General features: G+C 41.1%; 1 protein-coding gene across 1 annotated transcript; it reads left to right on the top strand.

The window, feature by feature from the left end:
* Positions 1-1,128: 1,128 nt before the first annotated feature.
* On the top strand, positions 1,129-6,822 carry LOC144684282 (uncharacterized). The gene is made up of 4 exons (XM_078547912.1): positions 1,129-1,639; positions 2,408-2,540; positions 2,939-3,073; positions 4,995-6,822. Exons 1-4 carry the CDS (start codon positions 1,129-1,131, stop codon positions 6,130-6,132), a joined length of 1,917 nt encoding a protein of 638 aa, XP_078404038.1. The 3' UTR covers positions 6,133-6,822.
* Positions 6,823-18,015: the final 11,193 nt, after the last annotated feature.

The raw sequence follows: 18,015 nt of genomic DNA, 5'->3' as shown, positions 1-18,015 counted from the left end.
AATTGCTTTTGTGAAGCGGGAGGCGTTCTGGGGGAGGGAAGGTGGCTGTGTGAACGGGAATGTGAAAAGCGCCTCTGTGAAGTGACCGGCGGGATCTTAAAAGAAAGACGCACCTTAAATAACATCACTCCATCCCCCAGGGTATCCTTAATCACTTCCCCCGCCAGAGAGCTCCTTGGGAATGCCATGGGAATGCCCAGGGGAATTTTTTAATACACGTTTGAACAGGAAGGCAAGGCTTTGTTTAGCATCAGTGCTGCACTGAAGTATCTAATAAGATGATATGGAGTGGAATAGGAAGTGGAGGGGGATGGATGGATGGAGAGTCACTATTCGGATAGATTTTGGGGGATATGATGTCCTGATCCGTCAATATGGATCATTCTAAATTCATTATTTTTCTAAAGAGTGCAAACCTTTTTCAATTGTCAAGTACTGTACAAGGTATGTTTCAATTTAACCAAATGGAGCATTTTAATGCAAAAATCCGACATTGTTCACCATGCTGTGCAGTCTCTGCACTGTTTGACCTACATGATGTGCTTTTTGCTTCTCACTTTTCATTCAACATAAAGTCCAGACTCAAACAGGCATCAAAAACAGACCTGTTCATCTTTAGTGGGTCCAATTTTAGACAGAGACCGGCTTTAGGGGTTTGAATGTGTGCCAACACTTTTTAAAAAAATTCATTCGCGGGATGTGAGCGTCGCTGAATTGGTCCAGCGTTTATTGCCCAGCCCTAAGTGCCCTTGAGAAGGTGTCTTTTTGCAGCACCTTTCTCCCGGATGCAGCCCATCCCGGGAAAACAAAAGGCAAAAAAAAAGAAATCAGAAAGGGTGTGTGGGTGTGGGTGGGGTAAGGGGAGGGGGAGGAGGGTGGATAAATCCCTGAGGGAGTGGAAGCTGAGCGGTGGCTTAGACATCATCCGATCCCCTGATCGTCAAGGGGAATCACTTGCCCTGCCAACTCCTCCCTTCCACCGGCTTGGCGACTTTATAAGGGCTTGTCCGAGGTAACTGGCGGTCAGAACTGCCTGAGCCGATGGGGCGTTCGCCTCCAAGGAGCCCGTAAGGCGAGAGAGAGCCAGCGCTGTCCGTCCGCCGGTGGTGCTGAAAGTGCCCCTCCGCGATGTGGCCGCTGGTCTTGGCGCTGCTCCCCTCCTTGGCCAAGGACCTGGGCAGCGGCGGCCTGGCCGCTTGGGGGTCAGCGGGAGCTGCTGGGACTGACTATACGGCCAACGGCAGGTACTGCGCCAGGAGGTCCGGCCTCGGGGCGGAGCGTCCGGCCCTCGGCCACATTTCGGACGGGTCCGAGCTGGTGGAATCCCTGTCGGGGCGGGCTGGCGAGGTGCTGGACTGCTCGCTGACCAGCCAGCGGGCTGCGGTCCGCTCCTTCATGCGGGAGTGTCGGCGCGGGGCGAGCGGTCAGCCCCAGTCAGCCTCAGCTCCGCTCCGAGACTGGTGGCAGAGCGAGAAAGCCCAGTGCCAGTCCTTCCTGCGGCGGAAAGCGGCCGCTCCCCCGGCTCCCCCTCGACAGCCGCCCGGAGAGACGCTCCTTCGCAGGAGGAAGAGGGGCTTCACCTACCCGGGCACCCTGTGGTGCGGGGCTGGGAACAACGCCGACAGCTACGACCACCTGGGTAACTGGACACAGGAGGGCAAAAAAAATTAGTTCGACAGCAAATAACTTCTAAGATTCTTTTGGGGGGGGTGGGGCTTGGCAGGGTAGATGCTGAGAGAGATTGTTTCCCCTTTGTGGGAGAGTCTAGGACCAGAGGGCATAATCTCAGAGTAAAGGGGTCCCCCATTTAAAACAGAGATGAGGAGGAATTTCTTCTCTCAGAGGGTAGTGAACCTGTGGAATTCTTTACCGCAAAGGGCTGTAGAGGCTGGGTCACTAAGTATATTCAAGGCTGATCTAGATAGACAGGTTTTTAATCAGTAAGGGAATCAAGGGTTATGGGAAAAAGGCAGGAAAGCAGAGATGAGGATTATATCAGATCAGCCATGATTTCATTGAATGGTAAAGCAGACTCGATGGGCTGAATGGCCTCCTTCTGCTCCTACCTCTTATGCTCTAAAGCAAAACTGAAGTGGCCATGGTCTCTTAAAACAGATTGCAAGGACAGAAGCGTTGGAGAGGATAAATGCCAGCTAATCCGGAAGTCTCCGACGTAAAATAGCAATGGGCACAACTCACTGTTAAAATTCTACAGCCTGGTCTCCAGCCCTCCTTTGATTCGGTTGAACCCAGATTAAGCTGTTACTTGGGTTGCAGTTTTCAGAGAGTGAGGCTGGCACATCATTAAGTTTCTTAACTGCCCCTGCCGAGCTGAAATCAGTTTTAACAGACCTGTGAAATGTGTCTTTTTTTTGGTTCTCTCCTCCCCCCTCCATCCCTCCTCCAGGCGAGTTTTCAGAAACGGATAAATGTTGCCGGGAGCACGACCATTGCGAGCATGTGATCTATCCATTTGCATATTCCTACGGTCACAGGAACTTCAGACTGCACACGCTGAGCCACTGCGACTGTGATACCAAGTACGTAGCGACCATTCTGCCCCTCTATCCCCACCCTGTCCGTTCATTGGGTAATTGGGAGTGTGTGTTTTGGGGGAGGGGTTTGAGAGGATGTTACTCCAGGAAAGGAAGTACAAGCATTTGACGAGGGACTGGGGAAAATAATGCAATGGGAATATCTGCTTTAAAATGCTACATTTGCTTAAACATACTTGGTACTTGACAGCTTTTAGAGTCTGGAGGACATGGGAGAAATTCATTGTAGCTTGACAAAATATGATTGAGGAATAAGTTTAAGGGGGAGGGAGATAAAAGGCGGGAGATAAAATGAAAGGGAAAAGGTTAAGTGACAAAGTTTTCAGAGCCTTTAGAGTTGCCTCTTCTCTCCGTCTTTCTCACTCTCCCTGTGTTGTCCTCAGGTTAAAGCAGTGCTTAAGAAGAGTCAACGACATGTCTTCCCGGGTTGTGGGACAGGCCTTTTTCAACGTGTTAGAAGTCCCCTGCTTTGACTTGGTCTATGAGGAGCAGTGTGTTGAACGGTATTGGTATGGCTGGTGAGTTCACATTTAATGATCCCACTGTTGTAAATGAAGCAGCTGAAGCAACAAACCGACTACACACTGTAAATACCTGGTACTTGACTCTTTCTATTTTATGATTTCTCATGGCCCATGGAGTCAACTTCAGCCTGTGATGGGCTGTCAGTTTAAATATTGTCTGTATTTAATGAGACATATGTAAATGTATCACGGAGAATCTGTGGTTTTCCAAATACCTTTAAAAGTAACAGATGGTGAGCCAAGATTTCCTCCACACCACATGTGCTGAAATCATAATCCTATTCTTTACAAACAAGTTTACGTTTTTTTTGCACATTGGCACAGAGGAGTTCTTTATCAATGCAAATTTGCTTATTTATTCTAAATTCACATTAAGGTATAATCTTTAAGATCTCATTCTTATTTCTCATCTATAATGCTGCCCCTCAGCAACATCATCCAAGAGCACAGGGTTAATTTTCAACATATATGCTGACAAAACCCAGCTCTAACTCACCACCACCTCTCCCGGCTCCTGCGCTGTTGCTAAGTTATCAGACTGCTTATCCGACACCCGCTGTTGGATGAGCAGAAATTTGCTGCAATGCAACATTGGGAAGAATGAAGCAAGTGTTTTTCAGCTCCTCCTCCAAACTCCATTCCTTAGCCACTGTGTCCATCCCTCTCCCTGGCAACTGGATGAGACTAAGCCAAACTGCTCACAACCTTTGTGTGATATTTGACCCTGAGATGAGCTTCCACATACATATTTGCTGAGACTGACTATTCCCACCTCTGTATCATTGCCTGACTTTGCCCCTGTCTTAGCTCATCTGCTTCTGAAACCTTCACTTATGCCTTTGTTAGCTCCAGAATTGATTAGTCCAATGCAATCCTGGCTGGTCTACTACATTCTACCCTTCATAAACTTGGGGTCATCCAAATCTTGGCTGCCTGTGTCCTAACTCACACTAAGTCCCCTAACCCATTACCCCTGTGCTTGATCACCTATATTGGTTCCCGGTCAGGCAATGCCTTGATTTTAAAATTCACATCCTTGTTTTCAAATCCCTCCATGGTCTTGTCCCTCCCCCCCACTATTTCTGTAAGCTGCTCCAGCCCACAACCCTCTGAACTATCTGTGCTCATCTAATTCTGGTCTTGTGCATCCATTGGTGGCTGTGCCTTCAGTTGCCTACGTCCTAAGCTCTGGAATTTCCTCCCTATACCTCTCCACCTCTATACCTCACTTTACTCCTTTAATATACTCCTTAAAGCCAACCTCTTTGACCAAGCTTTTTGCCATCTGACCTAGTACCTCCTTTTGTGGCTTGGTGTCATATTTTGTTTTGTTTTGCTCCTGTGAAGTGCTTTGGGATGTTTTATTATGTTAAAGGTGCCATATAAATATAAGTTGTTGTTAATATTGTTGTATGTACTCTTTCTGCTTCACAATTAGACAACAACTTCGTTTCTGTTGCTAGATACCAAACTACAACACATAATTAGACTTTGAGTGTTTGGTTGTATGAAAACAATGAAAGCCCCATTTTGTAGACAATTAAGCTTTCATGTTTACAATGCATATGAAAAAGAGATCATCCATATTAAAACTTTTAGTGGCAATAATGGGAAGAGTCTTGGGTAGAACTTCATTTTGAAATTTCACTTACTATTGACCAGACGATAACTTATGTTTCATTCAGACCACTATCAGTTAATATGGCACTATTTTAATTCAGGAATCAGTTGAAATATCAATCCTGGTTTGTGGGATTTTGCTAATTTCATACGCCAGCAAATTAATTTTTCTGCCAACAGCAGACACTCATTAAACTATACAAATGGTGGGACAGTGCTGTGGACGGTCTTTGTATAGGGAATAGAATCATTCAAGGTGTAAGGTGTTTCAATTATTTCTGATCATATTTGAAAGGTGTAAGAAGTACGATCGTGTTCAGATTGCTGTACCCAGGGAATCTGGGCTGTATGATTATGGAGGAGATTTGGTCGATGAGCTAACAGTGGAGCCTAATCCTGATTCAGATGGCACAACAGCCTTTTCTTGGATAAGTGGCACCCCATCATTTACAGCTGCTCCAGAAGCTCCTAAACCAGAAGCTACGAGCCAACAGTTGACACTTGGCCAAGTGTTTAATGTGGCAGAAGATGTCCTTAAAGTCATGGCAACTGTCACTCAAAGCTCTGCCCATGGCAATGTGCCTGGCACTGCAAGCAGCACTGTGAACGAAAAGACCCGCATTTCATCAGACAAAGCCAAGAAAAAGAAAAAGAAAGAGAGGAAAACAAAAAAGAGAAGGAAGGGGAAAGGGAAGAAGAAAAATCACAAAGAAAAACTCAGTTCCAAAACCAACAAAGCGACTAGCATATTGCCAATCTTCGAAAAGAAAATTCATAATAAGGAGGACTATTTCACTGAGATTGAGAAGATTGGAAATAATAATGAATTTAGTCAGAGTTTCTTTGACAATTCTCTGGATTTAGTAATAAAGGAAGATACATTTAATGATGTTATGAAAGATGAATCTCACAGATTGGACAGTTTTACTCAGGTTTATCAGACCCTTACCGAGGCAGTGACCAAACCTAATCGCAGATTTCAACATATCAGAGCTGAAGGCTTTACACCCCTGGCATTTATACCGATCCCTAACTCTGAATTTGATAGAGAGGAACCGACTGCCAAATCACCGTGCAAGCCAGATGATGCACATCAGTCCCACAGAGAAGAAACATTTACTCCACTACCTACTAAACAAAGTCCCAAGTCTCACTTCAACAAAAAAGTAACGTCGGTTTCAACAGCAGTTATGTCTGGACAATACAAAGGTGAGGTATCTACTCCATCAATTACCCATAAAAAGCTTAATGAAGTGTCGATAAATGCCAAGCTGAAAGCAAACCAATCAGCTCCTCCATCAGAAAGAAAAGACAAGAAGCAGCGACGTAAAAGAAGGGGCAGAAGGAGGAAGCATCAAAAATCTCAACAAGAAAGCAAGTTGATTTTACCAACAGCTCCCAGCAAGGTTGCTCATGGTATACTCATGAACTAGGAATACAATTTAATCCCTATATGAATGCATATCAAAGTATGTGTGCCAAATGCATATTTTTTACCAAATCAGAAATCATACTGTAATTCATCAAAAATTTGTGACTGGTGAAAGAATTCATGATATTACACCAGTATCCTGGAGAACAGTTAGCTTCCTGAAAGAGACTTGAAGTAAACAGTGAGGTTTTTTATTATTGAGCTTTGGTTCCTTTGTTGGACCATTTTTTGTACGAATGGACTTTACACCATAGAAAGATACGTTTATAAAGTTTAATAAATCTAATACCTTTTAGCTACATTAAACTCCTTGTTAGTGAGTGCATTTTCTCTAGTCAAAGCAGATCTGAATATATTCAGCTGTTGAATCCTATTGAACTCGATTCACCTCCTTCCCTCAAAAATATTTTCAGCAAATTACAAAGTTGGTATGATAATGGCACAATGACTTATGTTTACAAATCAATGATAATGATGTTACTATGATGAGTGTTCTGGCTTGTTTGAAATGTCGATGTATGCAAATTGACAGAATTGAGAATTGTAGCTTCTTGCCATGTTTGGCTGTGAAAGTTAACATTGCGCATAGCAAGGGGAACTTGCTCTTTTAATGTGTAAAAAGTGTTTACAATTTTATTCTCTAGTTGCTGTAAAGAAGTTGGTCACTTATCAAAGGAAAAATACACATAATCTCATGATCTTCAGTTTTCTATTCACCATCTCTATGAACAGTTCTAGTCTGGACTATATGAGTTTGATGGTTCCATATATATCAGAGTGTTATCCACATTCATTTTGTTAATGTATTCAGAAGTACTTGCAAAAATTATGACTGAACTCTTTATAAATATAACAATATGGTGTATAATTTAACATCAGGCTCTTTTCAGGGTGTTACTGTTGGCCTCAGAGCCACTGGGATAGGAAGGAAAATATTAGGTGAGGGATCTCACTTTAGACATCAATTTAATAATTTGATGAATAAAGCGTGTGTGTGTGAAAATGTCAGGTGAAGATGGGACTTGACTCATCTGCAACATTCCTATAGTGAAGTATGCTGGATGAGGTATGAAAGAGTGGCCGGACCCTGTGAAATCATAAGCTAGCAAGGTGTCATCTGTGTCTCAGTTTGTAGCACTCTTGCCTCTGGGTCAATGGGTTCAAGTTCCACTCTAGGACTTGAGCACAAAAGTCTAGGCTGGCAATCCAGTGCAGTACTGAAGGTGTGCTGCACTGTCAGAGATGCTGTCTTTTGGATGAAACGTTAAACAAAGGCCCTGTCTGCCCTCTCAGGTGTGCATAAAAGATTCCATGGCACTATTTTGAAAAAAAGCAGGGGAGTTCACCCTGGTGCTCTGGCCAATGTTGATCTCTCAAACAACATCCAAAACTAAACACCTAGTCATTATCACACCGCTGTTTGTGGGAGCTTGCTGTGAGCAAATTGGCTGCTGTGTTTCCTATGTTACAACAGTGACTACACTTCAAAAGTACTCAGTTGGTTATGAAGTGCTTTAAAATGTCCTGAGGTCAAGAAAGGTGCTATATAAATACAAGTCTATATTTCCTTTAAGGAGAGGAGAAAAAGGGAATGAAAATCTATTGGTAAAAAAGGAAAATCATTCCTTATAAAAAAAAGAAAAGAACACCAAAATGTGTTTTAACACTTAGAGGATGGTCTACAGGCATTTATGAGTCTCTTGTTCTTCTGTAGCAGTAGTATTACTCTTTAATTGGCTCATTTAGCTACCCTGCCTACACACTTATTCCTGATGTGGCAGGTGCAAATAACATTGAGGCCAATCAGACACAGAGAAAGCAAAACAAAAACAGAATTACCTGGAAAAACTCAGCAGGTCTGGCAGCATCGGTGGAGAAGAAATCAGTTAACGTTTCGAGTCCTCATGACCCTTCGGCAGAACTGAGTATAGTTAGGAGAGAGGTGAAATATAAGCTGGTCTAAGGTGGGGGGGCGGGGGGAGAGAGAAGTTGAGGGTGGGGTGATTGTGGGGATAAGCAAGCAGTGATAGGAGCAGATAATCAAAAGATGTCACAGACAAGAGGATCAAAGAGGTGTTGAAGGTGGTGATTTTATCTAAGAAAAGTGCTAATTAAGAATGGAAGACAGGATACTCAAGGTACAGCTCTAGTGGGGGTGGGGTGGGCAGACTAACAAAGTTTTAGTTTTAGATTTAAAAATAATGGAAATAGGTGGGAAAAGAAGAATCTACATAAATTATTGAAAAAAATGGGGGAGGGGGGAGAAACGGGGTGGGGATGGGGGGAGGGGGAGTTTAAGATCTAAAGTTGTTGAATTCAATATTCAGCCCGGAAGGCTGTAAAGTGCCTAGTCGGAAGATGAGGTGCTGTTCCTCCAGTTTGCGTTGGGCTTCACTGGAACAATGCAGCAAGCCAAGGACAGACATGTGGGCAAGAGAGCAGGGTGGAGTGTTAAAATGGCAAGCGACAGGGAGGTTTGGGTCTTTCTTGCGGACAGACCGCAGGTGTTCTGCAAAGCGGTCGCCCAGTTTGCGTTTGGTCTCAAAGCAAGCCTTCCTTCTATTCTACATTGTTTAACCCATATATTTTGAATTAATAGTTACAAACAACTGTTTAATTCAGCATGTGTTGTCCTCAACTTTGTTACACCATAAGGTTAGACCTTTCTCAAAATTAAAGCTAACTTATTTTCGTCTGCACACTTTCTTTTAAACACAGTGGTTAACACTTTGGATTAAACAGATGAATAATTGTATTAATGGAGCACAGACATTGCTTTAATAAGAACACTTTAATGTGTGCCAAAGCATTATGCAGGGGAAATGAAATCCTTTTATGATTTAAAACATAAAGTAACTAAATATTAATGAAGTTTAATAAGAGTAAAGTAGTTAAATAAGGTCAATGAAGTGAAATAGATTTCTCATGCTGTTTTATAGAAACTTTACAGCACATCACATTGCTGTAAGCAAGGAACTACTGAGTGACATTTGGATATGTGGTATGCTATTCTGAAGGCCTGAATGACCCATTATCTTGTTGAGCACCAATTTAGTTCAGTCTAAAGCAGCAACAATCAAAAGGAAAGTTGTCTGAAGAAAAAGCTATAGAAAGTCACTTGTCTGATAAAGCTGAAAAATGCTAAAGAGTTGCCATGGAGATTGAGAGTCTTAGACTCCGCGTGGTGAAATGTTGCTTTAAGTGGCAGATTTTGCAGTTAGATCCAAATAGCTAGATGTGGTTTTACGGACAGAGGACTTATCTTAATCCCAAACTTTGAGCATATTTTCTCAAGTGTCTCTATTATAACAGACTTGTGAGTTGTAGACTTTATGGTTCTATTAAGTGGGAAAAAAATTGTTATCTTGGAACAAAAGTAAGATTTTCCAACAAACTTCATTAACCTTTTAAAATCAATTTATTCCACAAAGTAAAGATATGAATTATTAATACAACAGATTGAAATTTTGATTAACATCACAGCAAGTTTATCTCAGTCAGTGACTGTATAATGAAAGCATTCTTTCAAGGATAAATGTGTATACTTTAAAGTGTACAGTGTACGGTGAGGATACCTATCTTTCACTCATTTATTTCTTGTTTCCTCACCAAATTTCTCCCCTTCCCTTTTGTCCTGAAAATATTAGCACTTTTGGCCCATAAGAGCCAAATACACTTCATCCAAATGACTATTATTCATGTATAAGCCTTGGTGCATTATCAGGCTACTTCTTCATATTGGGCATCACAGTTGAGCCATACTCATCCTTAACTGGCACCCACACGTGCTTATGCCAAAGGTTAGACTCATAGATGTCTACAGCACAAAAGGAGGCCATTTGGCCCATCGTGTCCACGTTGGTCAACAAGATCTGACTACACTAATCTCATTTTCCAGCGTTTGGCTCATAGCCCTGGAGGCTATGGTAATGCAAGTGAATATCTAAATACTTCTTAAATGTTACAAGAGTTTCTGACTCCACCACCCTTTTAGGTAGTGAGTTCCAGAGTCCCACCACTCTCTGGGTGAAAAGATTTCTCCTCAACTCCACTCTTAGACTTCTACCTCTTACCTTAAATCTATGCCCCCTGGTTATTGACCCTCTACTAATGGAAAGAGTGCCTTCCTATCCACCCTATCTATGCCCTCATAATCTTATACACCTCTATCAGGTCCCCTCTCAACTTTGCTGCTCCAAGGAAAACAACCCCAGCCTATCCAATCTTTCCTCATAGCTCAGACCCTCCACCCATCCAGCATCCTGGTAAATCTCCTCTGCACCCTCTCCAGTGCAATCACATCCGATAATGTGGTGACTAGGATTGCACGCAGCACTCCAGTTGTGGCCTAACCAGCGTTTTATACATTTCCAGCATAGCACCACCTGCTGTTGTATTCTATGCCTCGGTTAATAAAGGCAAATATCCCATATGCCTTTTTAACCACCTTATCTACTTGCCCAGCTATCTTCAGGGATATGTGGATATGCACACCAAGGTCCCTCTGATCTTCCGTACTTTCCAGGGTCCTACCATTCATAGTGTAATCCCTTGCCTTGTTAGCCCTCCCTAAGTGCATTACCTCACACTTTTCTGGGTTAAATTCCATTTGCCACTGCTCTGTCCACCTGACCCGTCCATTGATATCCTCCTGCAGTTTACGGCCATCCTCCTCGCTATTTACCACCCTACCAATTTTTGTGTCATCCGCAAATTTCTTGATCGTACCCCCTGCACATAAGGCCAAATTATTTATGTACACCACAAGCAGCAAGGGCCCCAGCACCGAGCCCTGCGGAACCCCACTGGAAACATCCCTCGCTGTGCGCTCCTTGTGCAGGTGGGGGTGGCGGGTTCCCCTGAGTCAGGGCCTGTGCCCTTTCGCGCATGCACGCTAAAGAGCGCAGAAATCTCCCTGAGGCACAAGAGGTGCCTCAGGGAGGTTAGTTTAAGTTTTAAAAATCTAAATAAAGAAAAGAAAAACATTTAAGACATGTCCCCCTCACATGAGCTGGGACACGTCAATGAATTTTTATAAAAATTTTTATTCATATTTTAAACACTTCACGAAACCTCATCCCGCCCGTGGTTGAGGTTCTAGGAAAAATGCAAAGGCCGCCTGGTCTCTTTGCCTGCCCCCCCGCCAACCTTAAGGCTGGATGGGCAACTCAGTTTGTTAGTTTAGTTAGTTTTTAAATGGCCTTAACAGGCCTTTGACAGTTTGGCGGACATGCAGCCCGCCAAACTGAAAATCTAAATGATGCGCGGTGATGTCACCCCGTGTCATTTAACGCCTCGGCAAGCAGGCTCCACCCCCTCTCGCCGAGCCAAACATTCTGACCAATGAGTTTGATGCAGCATCCTCATACACGTAATGATCCTGCCTTCTCAGGAACGATGATTCGCGGAGAAATGAAATACGTTATTTTGAATATTGAAATGCTGTGCTCGATGGCCCCAATGTTTATCTAATCTCAGCTGTATCCCTTTTGTGGACAAGGCAAAAGGGAGCGAATGTTGAAGTGGAAAAGACTAACTGCATTTATTCTGTGAATTCTGCCACCAAATGAGGCAGGAGGAAAATATAAATCTGGTCAATCAAGAGTCTGTGAAGCACACACAAACAATCCCCTCACTGCTGGAATGTCAGCAGTTAAGCACATTCTTCAAGTGAACAATCCGTTATTGTTAATTTGCAGCTCTGAATATATTTCAAATTTTTAAATATTGCAGCATTCTTTTAAATCCCGCCCCCTAGAAAACGATGACAGTAACTCCTGCTGTGCTACTTTGAGGGAAGGCAGTGTGTCCAGCAGTCTGAGAAATGCTAAGGCTCATCACAAAAAGGAATCCAAGTTCATCAAAATCAAATGTTTTTGCTCCTATTATGAACAAACCAAATTAGGGTGCAGTTGAACAAAATCTGCCTCAGGAGCTTCTTTGCACCATTGCCTACTTGAATGCAGATCAATCTTTCAAATAAGAAGAGGCACAAAGGTGGTGAATATCAGCATCTTCAACTTAATAATATGGATATGTATTCAGAACAGAGGGAACTTGATAATAACTGGTAATAATGGTACAAGTCAGCAAAACTTGTAATAATGATGCAAGTCAGAAACTGCAATAGCACTTAATCTTCCTTCCATCAATTCATTTGCATCTATTGCTCACCAAATTTTGTCTTACATATCCAATTTACCCTGTCTCTTCCCCAGCCCAGCCCCATTAGAATTATATTGTTTGGGACCAACTTCAACTGATCAAAAGCAGCCCATTAAGGGCAACAACCTAGAGCTATCATTTTTATTGGGGCCTAACTATAAGCGACAGAAGTACCTGCCTGCCTCAGACAATGGTTCCTCCCCTTTTTAATATTCATATCTGACTTGCATCAGTCCACAGCCGCCATTTTAAGACATTTGACTGGCAATATAACTGAAGAGACCCCAGATAGACTGTAAATTATTTTTATGGGTTCTAAATCAGGCCTGAGCCTCAAAATGATTTCACCCTCTTCACAGCTGGAATGGGTTTGCTAGCCTGTACACTTCACCAATCCACTGCTTAAAAGGTTACAGTCTACGTGGAAATATTAATTTCATAGGTGGGTTTTGCAGAGCACCTCTGTGCACCTTTGCCATAGTGATTTCCAAACATAGAACTTTTGCCTGAGTCAGAAGGTTATGGATGCAAGTTCCACTCTAGGGATTGAGTCCAAAATCTAGGCTGAAACTAGAGTGTAGCACTGAGGGAACACTGCATTGTTGGAGATGCTGTCATTCAGTTGAGATATTAAACCAGTGCCCCATCTTCCCTCTCAGGTGGAGATCCCACGGCAGTGTTCACTAGTTTTCTTTGGAGTCCTAGTCAATATCTGTCCTTCGACCAACTTTACTGGAGTGACGATTTGAATGGTGCCCTACCCATCCTGAGACACTGAGGCCAACTATGGTGCTTAGATCAGCAGACTTAAAGCAAGCACCTTGCTTCTGTGTATGACTCAAGTTGTTACTAACTGGATAAGCTCAGTAAGGAGTTTTGATGTTTACTGAATATGTAGGTCAATGTAATTTATCACTTTGTTGTAAAACAAAATGCACCATGAAACATTTGAATTGGGATCACTGTACCAATTTCCCCACTACCACCAATGTATATTGACATTTTTAAGACGGTCATTCAAATTGCTTTTTAGTGATTGCAATTAAATTTTTGTAATAGTTAATGACAGATAGATCACAGCATTGCATTCAAAATTACTCCTTTTTTCCACTGCGCAGGATGGGTGGGGAAAACAACACTGCATTGATCACCATGCAAAGTACATCTGTATAGACAGCTGTTTGTGTAACTGAATTCAGCTACTACTGAGGAAACATATTCACTGCTCTTCAGCAGCTGTAAAGTCAGCATTACCATGTGTAAGGCATTAAATCCTTGGGCCTTATATTGGGGTCCAAAGGGGGATAACGCACTTGTTCATACCAAACCAAAGTTTATGCACAATTTACAGAAATAATTCAGAACGTGGACTGTTATCGCTTTGATTCAAGTAACACTGCCAGTTATTCAACAAGCACATTGTAATCAGGTTCAATCCTGTCCTGCCCTCCCCTCCAAAGAGCATTTTTAGTAGAAATTAGGAATGGTTAGGCCTGGTTCCCGATCCTACACCTCCTAGGGCACTGAGGCCAACTCTAATGCTTAGATCAACAAACTCTGCAGACTTAAAGCTAGCACCTTCCTGCTGTGTTTGGTTTAGTTTTACTAACTGGGCAAGCTGGATATTTATTGAATATGTGGATTAATGTATTTTGTCACTTTGTTGTAAAACAAAATAACACCACTAAACCAAATGTGAAATCACTGGTGGTTCAGCAAAGTTAGTACAAAATATTTATCCAGTGCCCAGGAAGATCCCAGCTTGAGGTTTGGCTCTAGTAAAGACTGCTTCTTCAGGTTAGGAAGGAGAAATCAGCCACCCTTTTAACCAACCTCCTTAGAGCTGCAATTCTGGAGATAGGGTTGAACTGGGATTCTGGTAAGATATTAGCAGGTAAATAACCTGCAAGCACTCCAAGGAACACATGTACATTGGCTGCTTGGTTGACATACTGAAGGGCACCTTCACAATATACCGAAGTAAGGAGTCAACATTGTTGTTGGTTTTTAAAAAAGGTCTCAGGTAATATTGATTAATGAAACACTTTGTTTCCCATTATGATGGCCCATGCGCATCCTGAATTAGCTCCCATTTTCACAAAGTAATTTTCCAAGTGAGTTGAAGCCAGTGTCTGAACGAGCAAACCAGATGAGATGGCAGATTTTTTATTATGAGAGGAAAAATGATTTAAGTGAAACTCACTTAAGCACAGGTAAGTTTCTGTAGCAGGGCACTTAACAGTGTCTGTTGTTAGTTAGTCCTGCCCTTGCACTTTTAGGCTTTTTTTGTTGCATGGCAAATCACTGAAAGTGGGAGTTGACAATGTTGCAGCAAGGGAATCTGGGGCCTGAAGGAACAAAGGCCAGTAACGGTGCATCTCCTTAACCTGATTATTACGTGTGAAATTAACAGTTCAATGACCAAGGAGGTGGTGGAGAAAATTCAATGGCAAGTCAGGTTCAGAAAGAGACGTTAAGAGTAAAAATTTAACATTTTAAAACATTTCCAACATTTAGAAATTAAAGGAATGAGACTCCACATACTTGTAGTTAATTTTCAGAACCAGAGAGGTTGTTTGACAGTAATTAACATATCAGATCGTTAAAAGGATATTTAAACCAAAATGGACAAGACTAACTTTGCAATAAGTTTCATTTGTATCCACTGTGAAAATACAATAAATTCACATTATTCAATGCATTTTAACACTGAGCCAAACAGTGAGATGCTGTTCTCAAAAAGCTAACAGGAGCTGCTCAACTCAGATAGCAACTTTTGGTTATGAGTTTGACCACAAACCTGCCCCTTGCTGTACCAGTTGTACATAAATAACACCATTACATAAATAAAAATACCTGGAAAAACTCAGCAGGTCTGGCAGCATCTGCGGAGAGGAACACAGTTAACGTTTCGAGTCCGTATGACTCTTCAACAGAACCGATTCTGACTCTGTTGAAGAGTCATACGGACTCGAAACGTTAACTGTGTTCCTCTCCGCAGATGCTGCCAGACCTGCTGAGTTTTTCCAGGTATTTTTATTTTGGATTTCCAGCATCTGCAGTTTTTTGCTTTTACCATTACATAAATGTTACAAAATATGGAGGGCAGATTTTTCAGTATGTAATCCCTTAAAGTACTGTATTCATTTTCCTTTGAGCATACAAGCTCAGATTTGGAAAGTAAAATGCTGATTCCATCAAGTGATGTTCTGAACAAAAAGTTTAAGTGAAAACGATTTTGTACTTAGAATTAAAAAAGCTTGGAACCTACCTTTGGAATAGTGCAATATATTAAATGCTGATGGACTTACGCTGACAAACATTTAATTTTGAAGTTTTGTGAATGGGATGTTACGGTCAATCTTTGACCTTTTATGGGAATTCAGTCATTAAAATATTGAAACATGAATATCCTGGTGTATTTGCTTTATTCATGGAAAGATACAATAGACATCAAGAATGGAAAGCATGATATGGTTTAAATTTCCTTGTGATGCAAATACATGGTAACGCTCATTTATGAAACCATAAAACTTTAAATTATTGAAATAATAGAATGCAAAGAGAATCCCATTATTTTCCATATATTTCCCACCATAAGTAATCAGTGGGAAAAGGCATTCTCAAGAATAAAAGAACAGATAAGTAGATTTAAGATACTAGTAACAATATAGGTTTAAATATGTTTTTCTTCAGTGTAAAACGGAACAGAATAACATTATAATTCAAAGCATAATACAGTTTCCCAGTCTGCATAAAACTGCCTTCAGTGTACAGCCCAAGCTTGCTCACATTCAACCTAATTACAACTCTGCAAATTCAGATGTTTTTGCAGGTTAGTTAGCTGTGCCATAGCTGATTTACTGAAATTGCATACGGTTAACATTTGTACCTGCTTGCTGCAACTACAAATTGCATGTTTAATAAGATTTGAATTCACAGTACTTTTATTCAGAACAAAAGCTTTAGATACTTTAGTTAACGAGGTGAAAATGTCAACTCTCCTCTTCAAGGTGACATCATTCAAGATTGTGTCAAATTATTCCATAATGCAAAAAGATTAAATACATAATGAAGCTCGCATGGATCAATCATTTTGGATAGACAATGTATTCTTCCTGCTCTGAAGAAGTCATATTCAACTCAAAACATTAACTCTATTTCCTCTCTCTATAGATGCTGCCAAATCTGCTGAGTATTTCCAGCACTTTGTTTTTATTTCAGATTTCCAGCAGCCACAGTATTTTGCTTTTATTTTAATATATCCTTCCTACTTGATAGGAATCACTACCTTGTCAAACTATCTAACTCCAACATTTCAACGCCGTTAGATAAGACATGGACTCAGTTTCGTAAACCTTTGCAAATCCATTAATTTCAGTGTTTGAGCTACTGTAAATTTTAAAGATTAAACAAGTTGTGTTTAATTATTTTGGTAAACAAGACATTGCGTTAGGTAAAATGCTTAAATGTTTATTAAAGTACAACAAGCACATCCCAAATATGTCTCATGAGTAAATCATTACTAATTTACCACTTTTCAACTGAAAACTTCACCCTCCAACTGTGAAAGTAACTTCCCTGACTTGTTTTATTGTTGATTAAAAAACCAAGTTGAAAACAAATATTTGGACAATGCACTAGTTCTAAAAACTTTTTATTATTCCATATTGAAACCATATTGCCTTGAGTTCAAGCACCTTTAATTCAGGTGCTGCCCAGTTTCAGAGAAGGTGTCCAATTTCAGTAATGAAATACAGATAAAGGAGGGTGATAGTAATTCACATTGATGCTTTTCCATAAGCAACACAAATATTTAATACAAACTGGCTACAATCTCCATTTGGTTAAACATCTTGGATAATACAGTACTGTAAATACTCGGCCTTCAATTATTTCTGAGCCATGTTTCTGAAAGGGTTTTACATTGCATCATTGACAAATGTGACATATGGAGTAATTTAATATACATTGGGTGCTATTTTGCCTCAACAATGAAAAATATAGAGCACACAAGTTGGAATCTTACAAGGGAATAATATGAAGGCATTCAGGTGACTTTACAGATATCAAAAATGGTACATCTGTTCCAATCACTATTTCATTCCTTACAAGTGGAATGTGTGGGATGGTTTTCTGCTAGTAGCAGAAGCCACAGGATAGACTGTCGACTGGGTGAGCTGAGTTGAGCTGAAGCACTATCATACCAAGTGATTTGGATCACAGAAGCATATTTCATTTCAGTACCTGCTGTAGGGAAACAGCATACCCTGCATATATTACTACAACCAAATGCTGCAGATCAAATGACATTGCACAATGGTACTCCAGCTCAGATGACTTGGTACAATAGTAAGGGCCTAGCTTCCATCTGTCAGAACATCATTTGCTGCTGCAAAGAAAAACTGAAAATGGAATAAACCCACTATTATATATACATATATATATTTATACATATACACACACACACACACACATTTATTAACACACCATTGGACTTCAGGTATTGTAAGCTGATCAAACTTTTCACTCAGATTATGCAAATCCCTCATGTATTACCCTTTATGCCATCATTTACATACTGAATTGCTTTGAAATACCGATGCAGAAGTTAAGCTATTTATGGTTGAATCATTTGATACTTCACTTGCTTATGATGTAACTGAAATGTATCGTTCTGATTTGATAAGTTAAAAAATAACCAGAATGTGAGAAAGTG

The sequence above is a fragment of the Cetorhinus maximus genome, chromosome 9 (genome assembly GCF_964194155.1).
Source record: "Cetorhinus maximus chromosome 9, sCetMax3.hap1.1, whole genome shotgun sequence".
In the NCBI taxonomy this organism is placed as follows: domain Eukaryota; kingdom Metazoa; phylum Chordata; class Chondrichthyes; order Lamniformes; family Cetorhinidae; genus Cetorhinus; species Cetorhinus maximus.
The sequence above is the reverse complement of the archived record's forward strand: the minus strand, read 5'-3'. Positions and strand labels throughout refer to the sequence as shown.

What these genes read in the sequence shown, in the direction of transcription:
- LOC144684282 (XM_078547912.1), top strand. Translation starts at nt 1,129, where the DNA reads ATGTGGCCGCTGGTCTTGGCGCTGCTCCCCTCCTTGGCCAAGGACCTG. An exon ending in CACTGCGACTGTGATACCAA is followed by an intron (nt 2,541 to 2,938) that starts GTACGTAGCGAC and finishes TGTTGTCCTCAG; the next exon opens with GTTAAAGCAGTGCTTAAGAA. An exon ending in GAACGGTATTGGTATGGCTG is followed by an intron (nt 3,074 to 4,994) that starts GTGAGTTCACAT and finishes CATATTTGAAAG; the next exon opens with GTGTAAGAAGTACGATCGTG.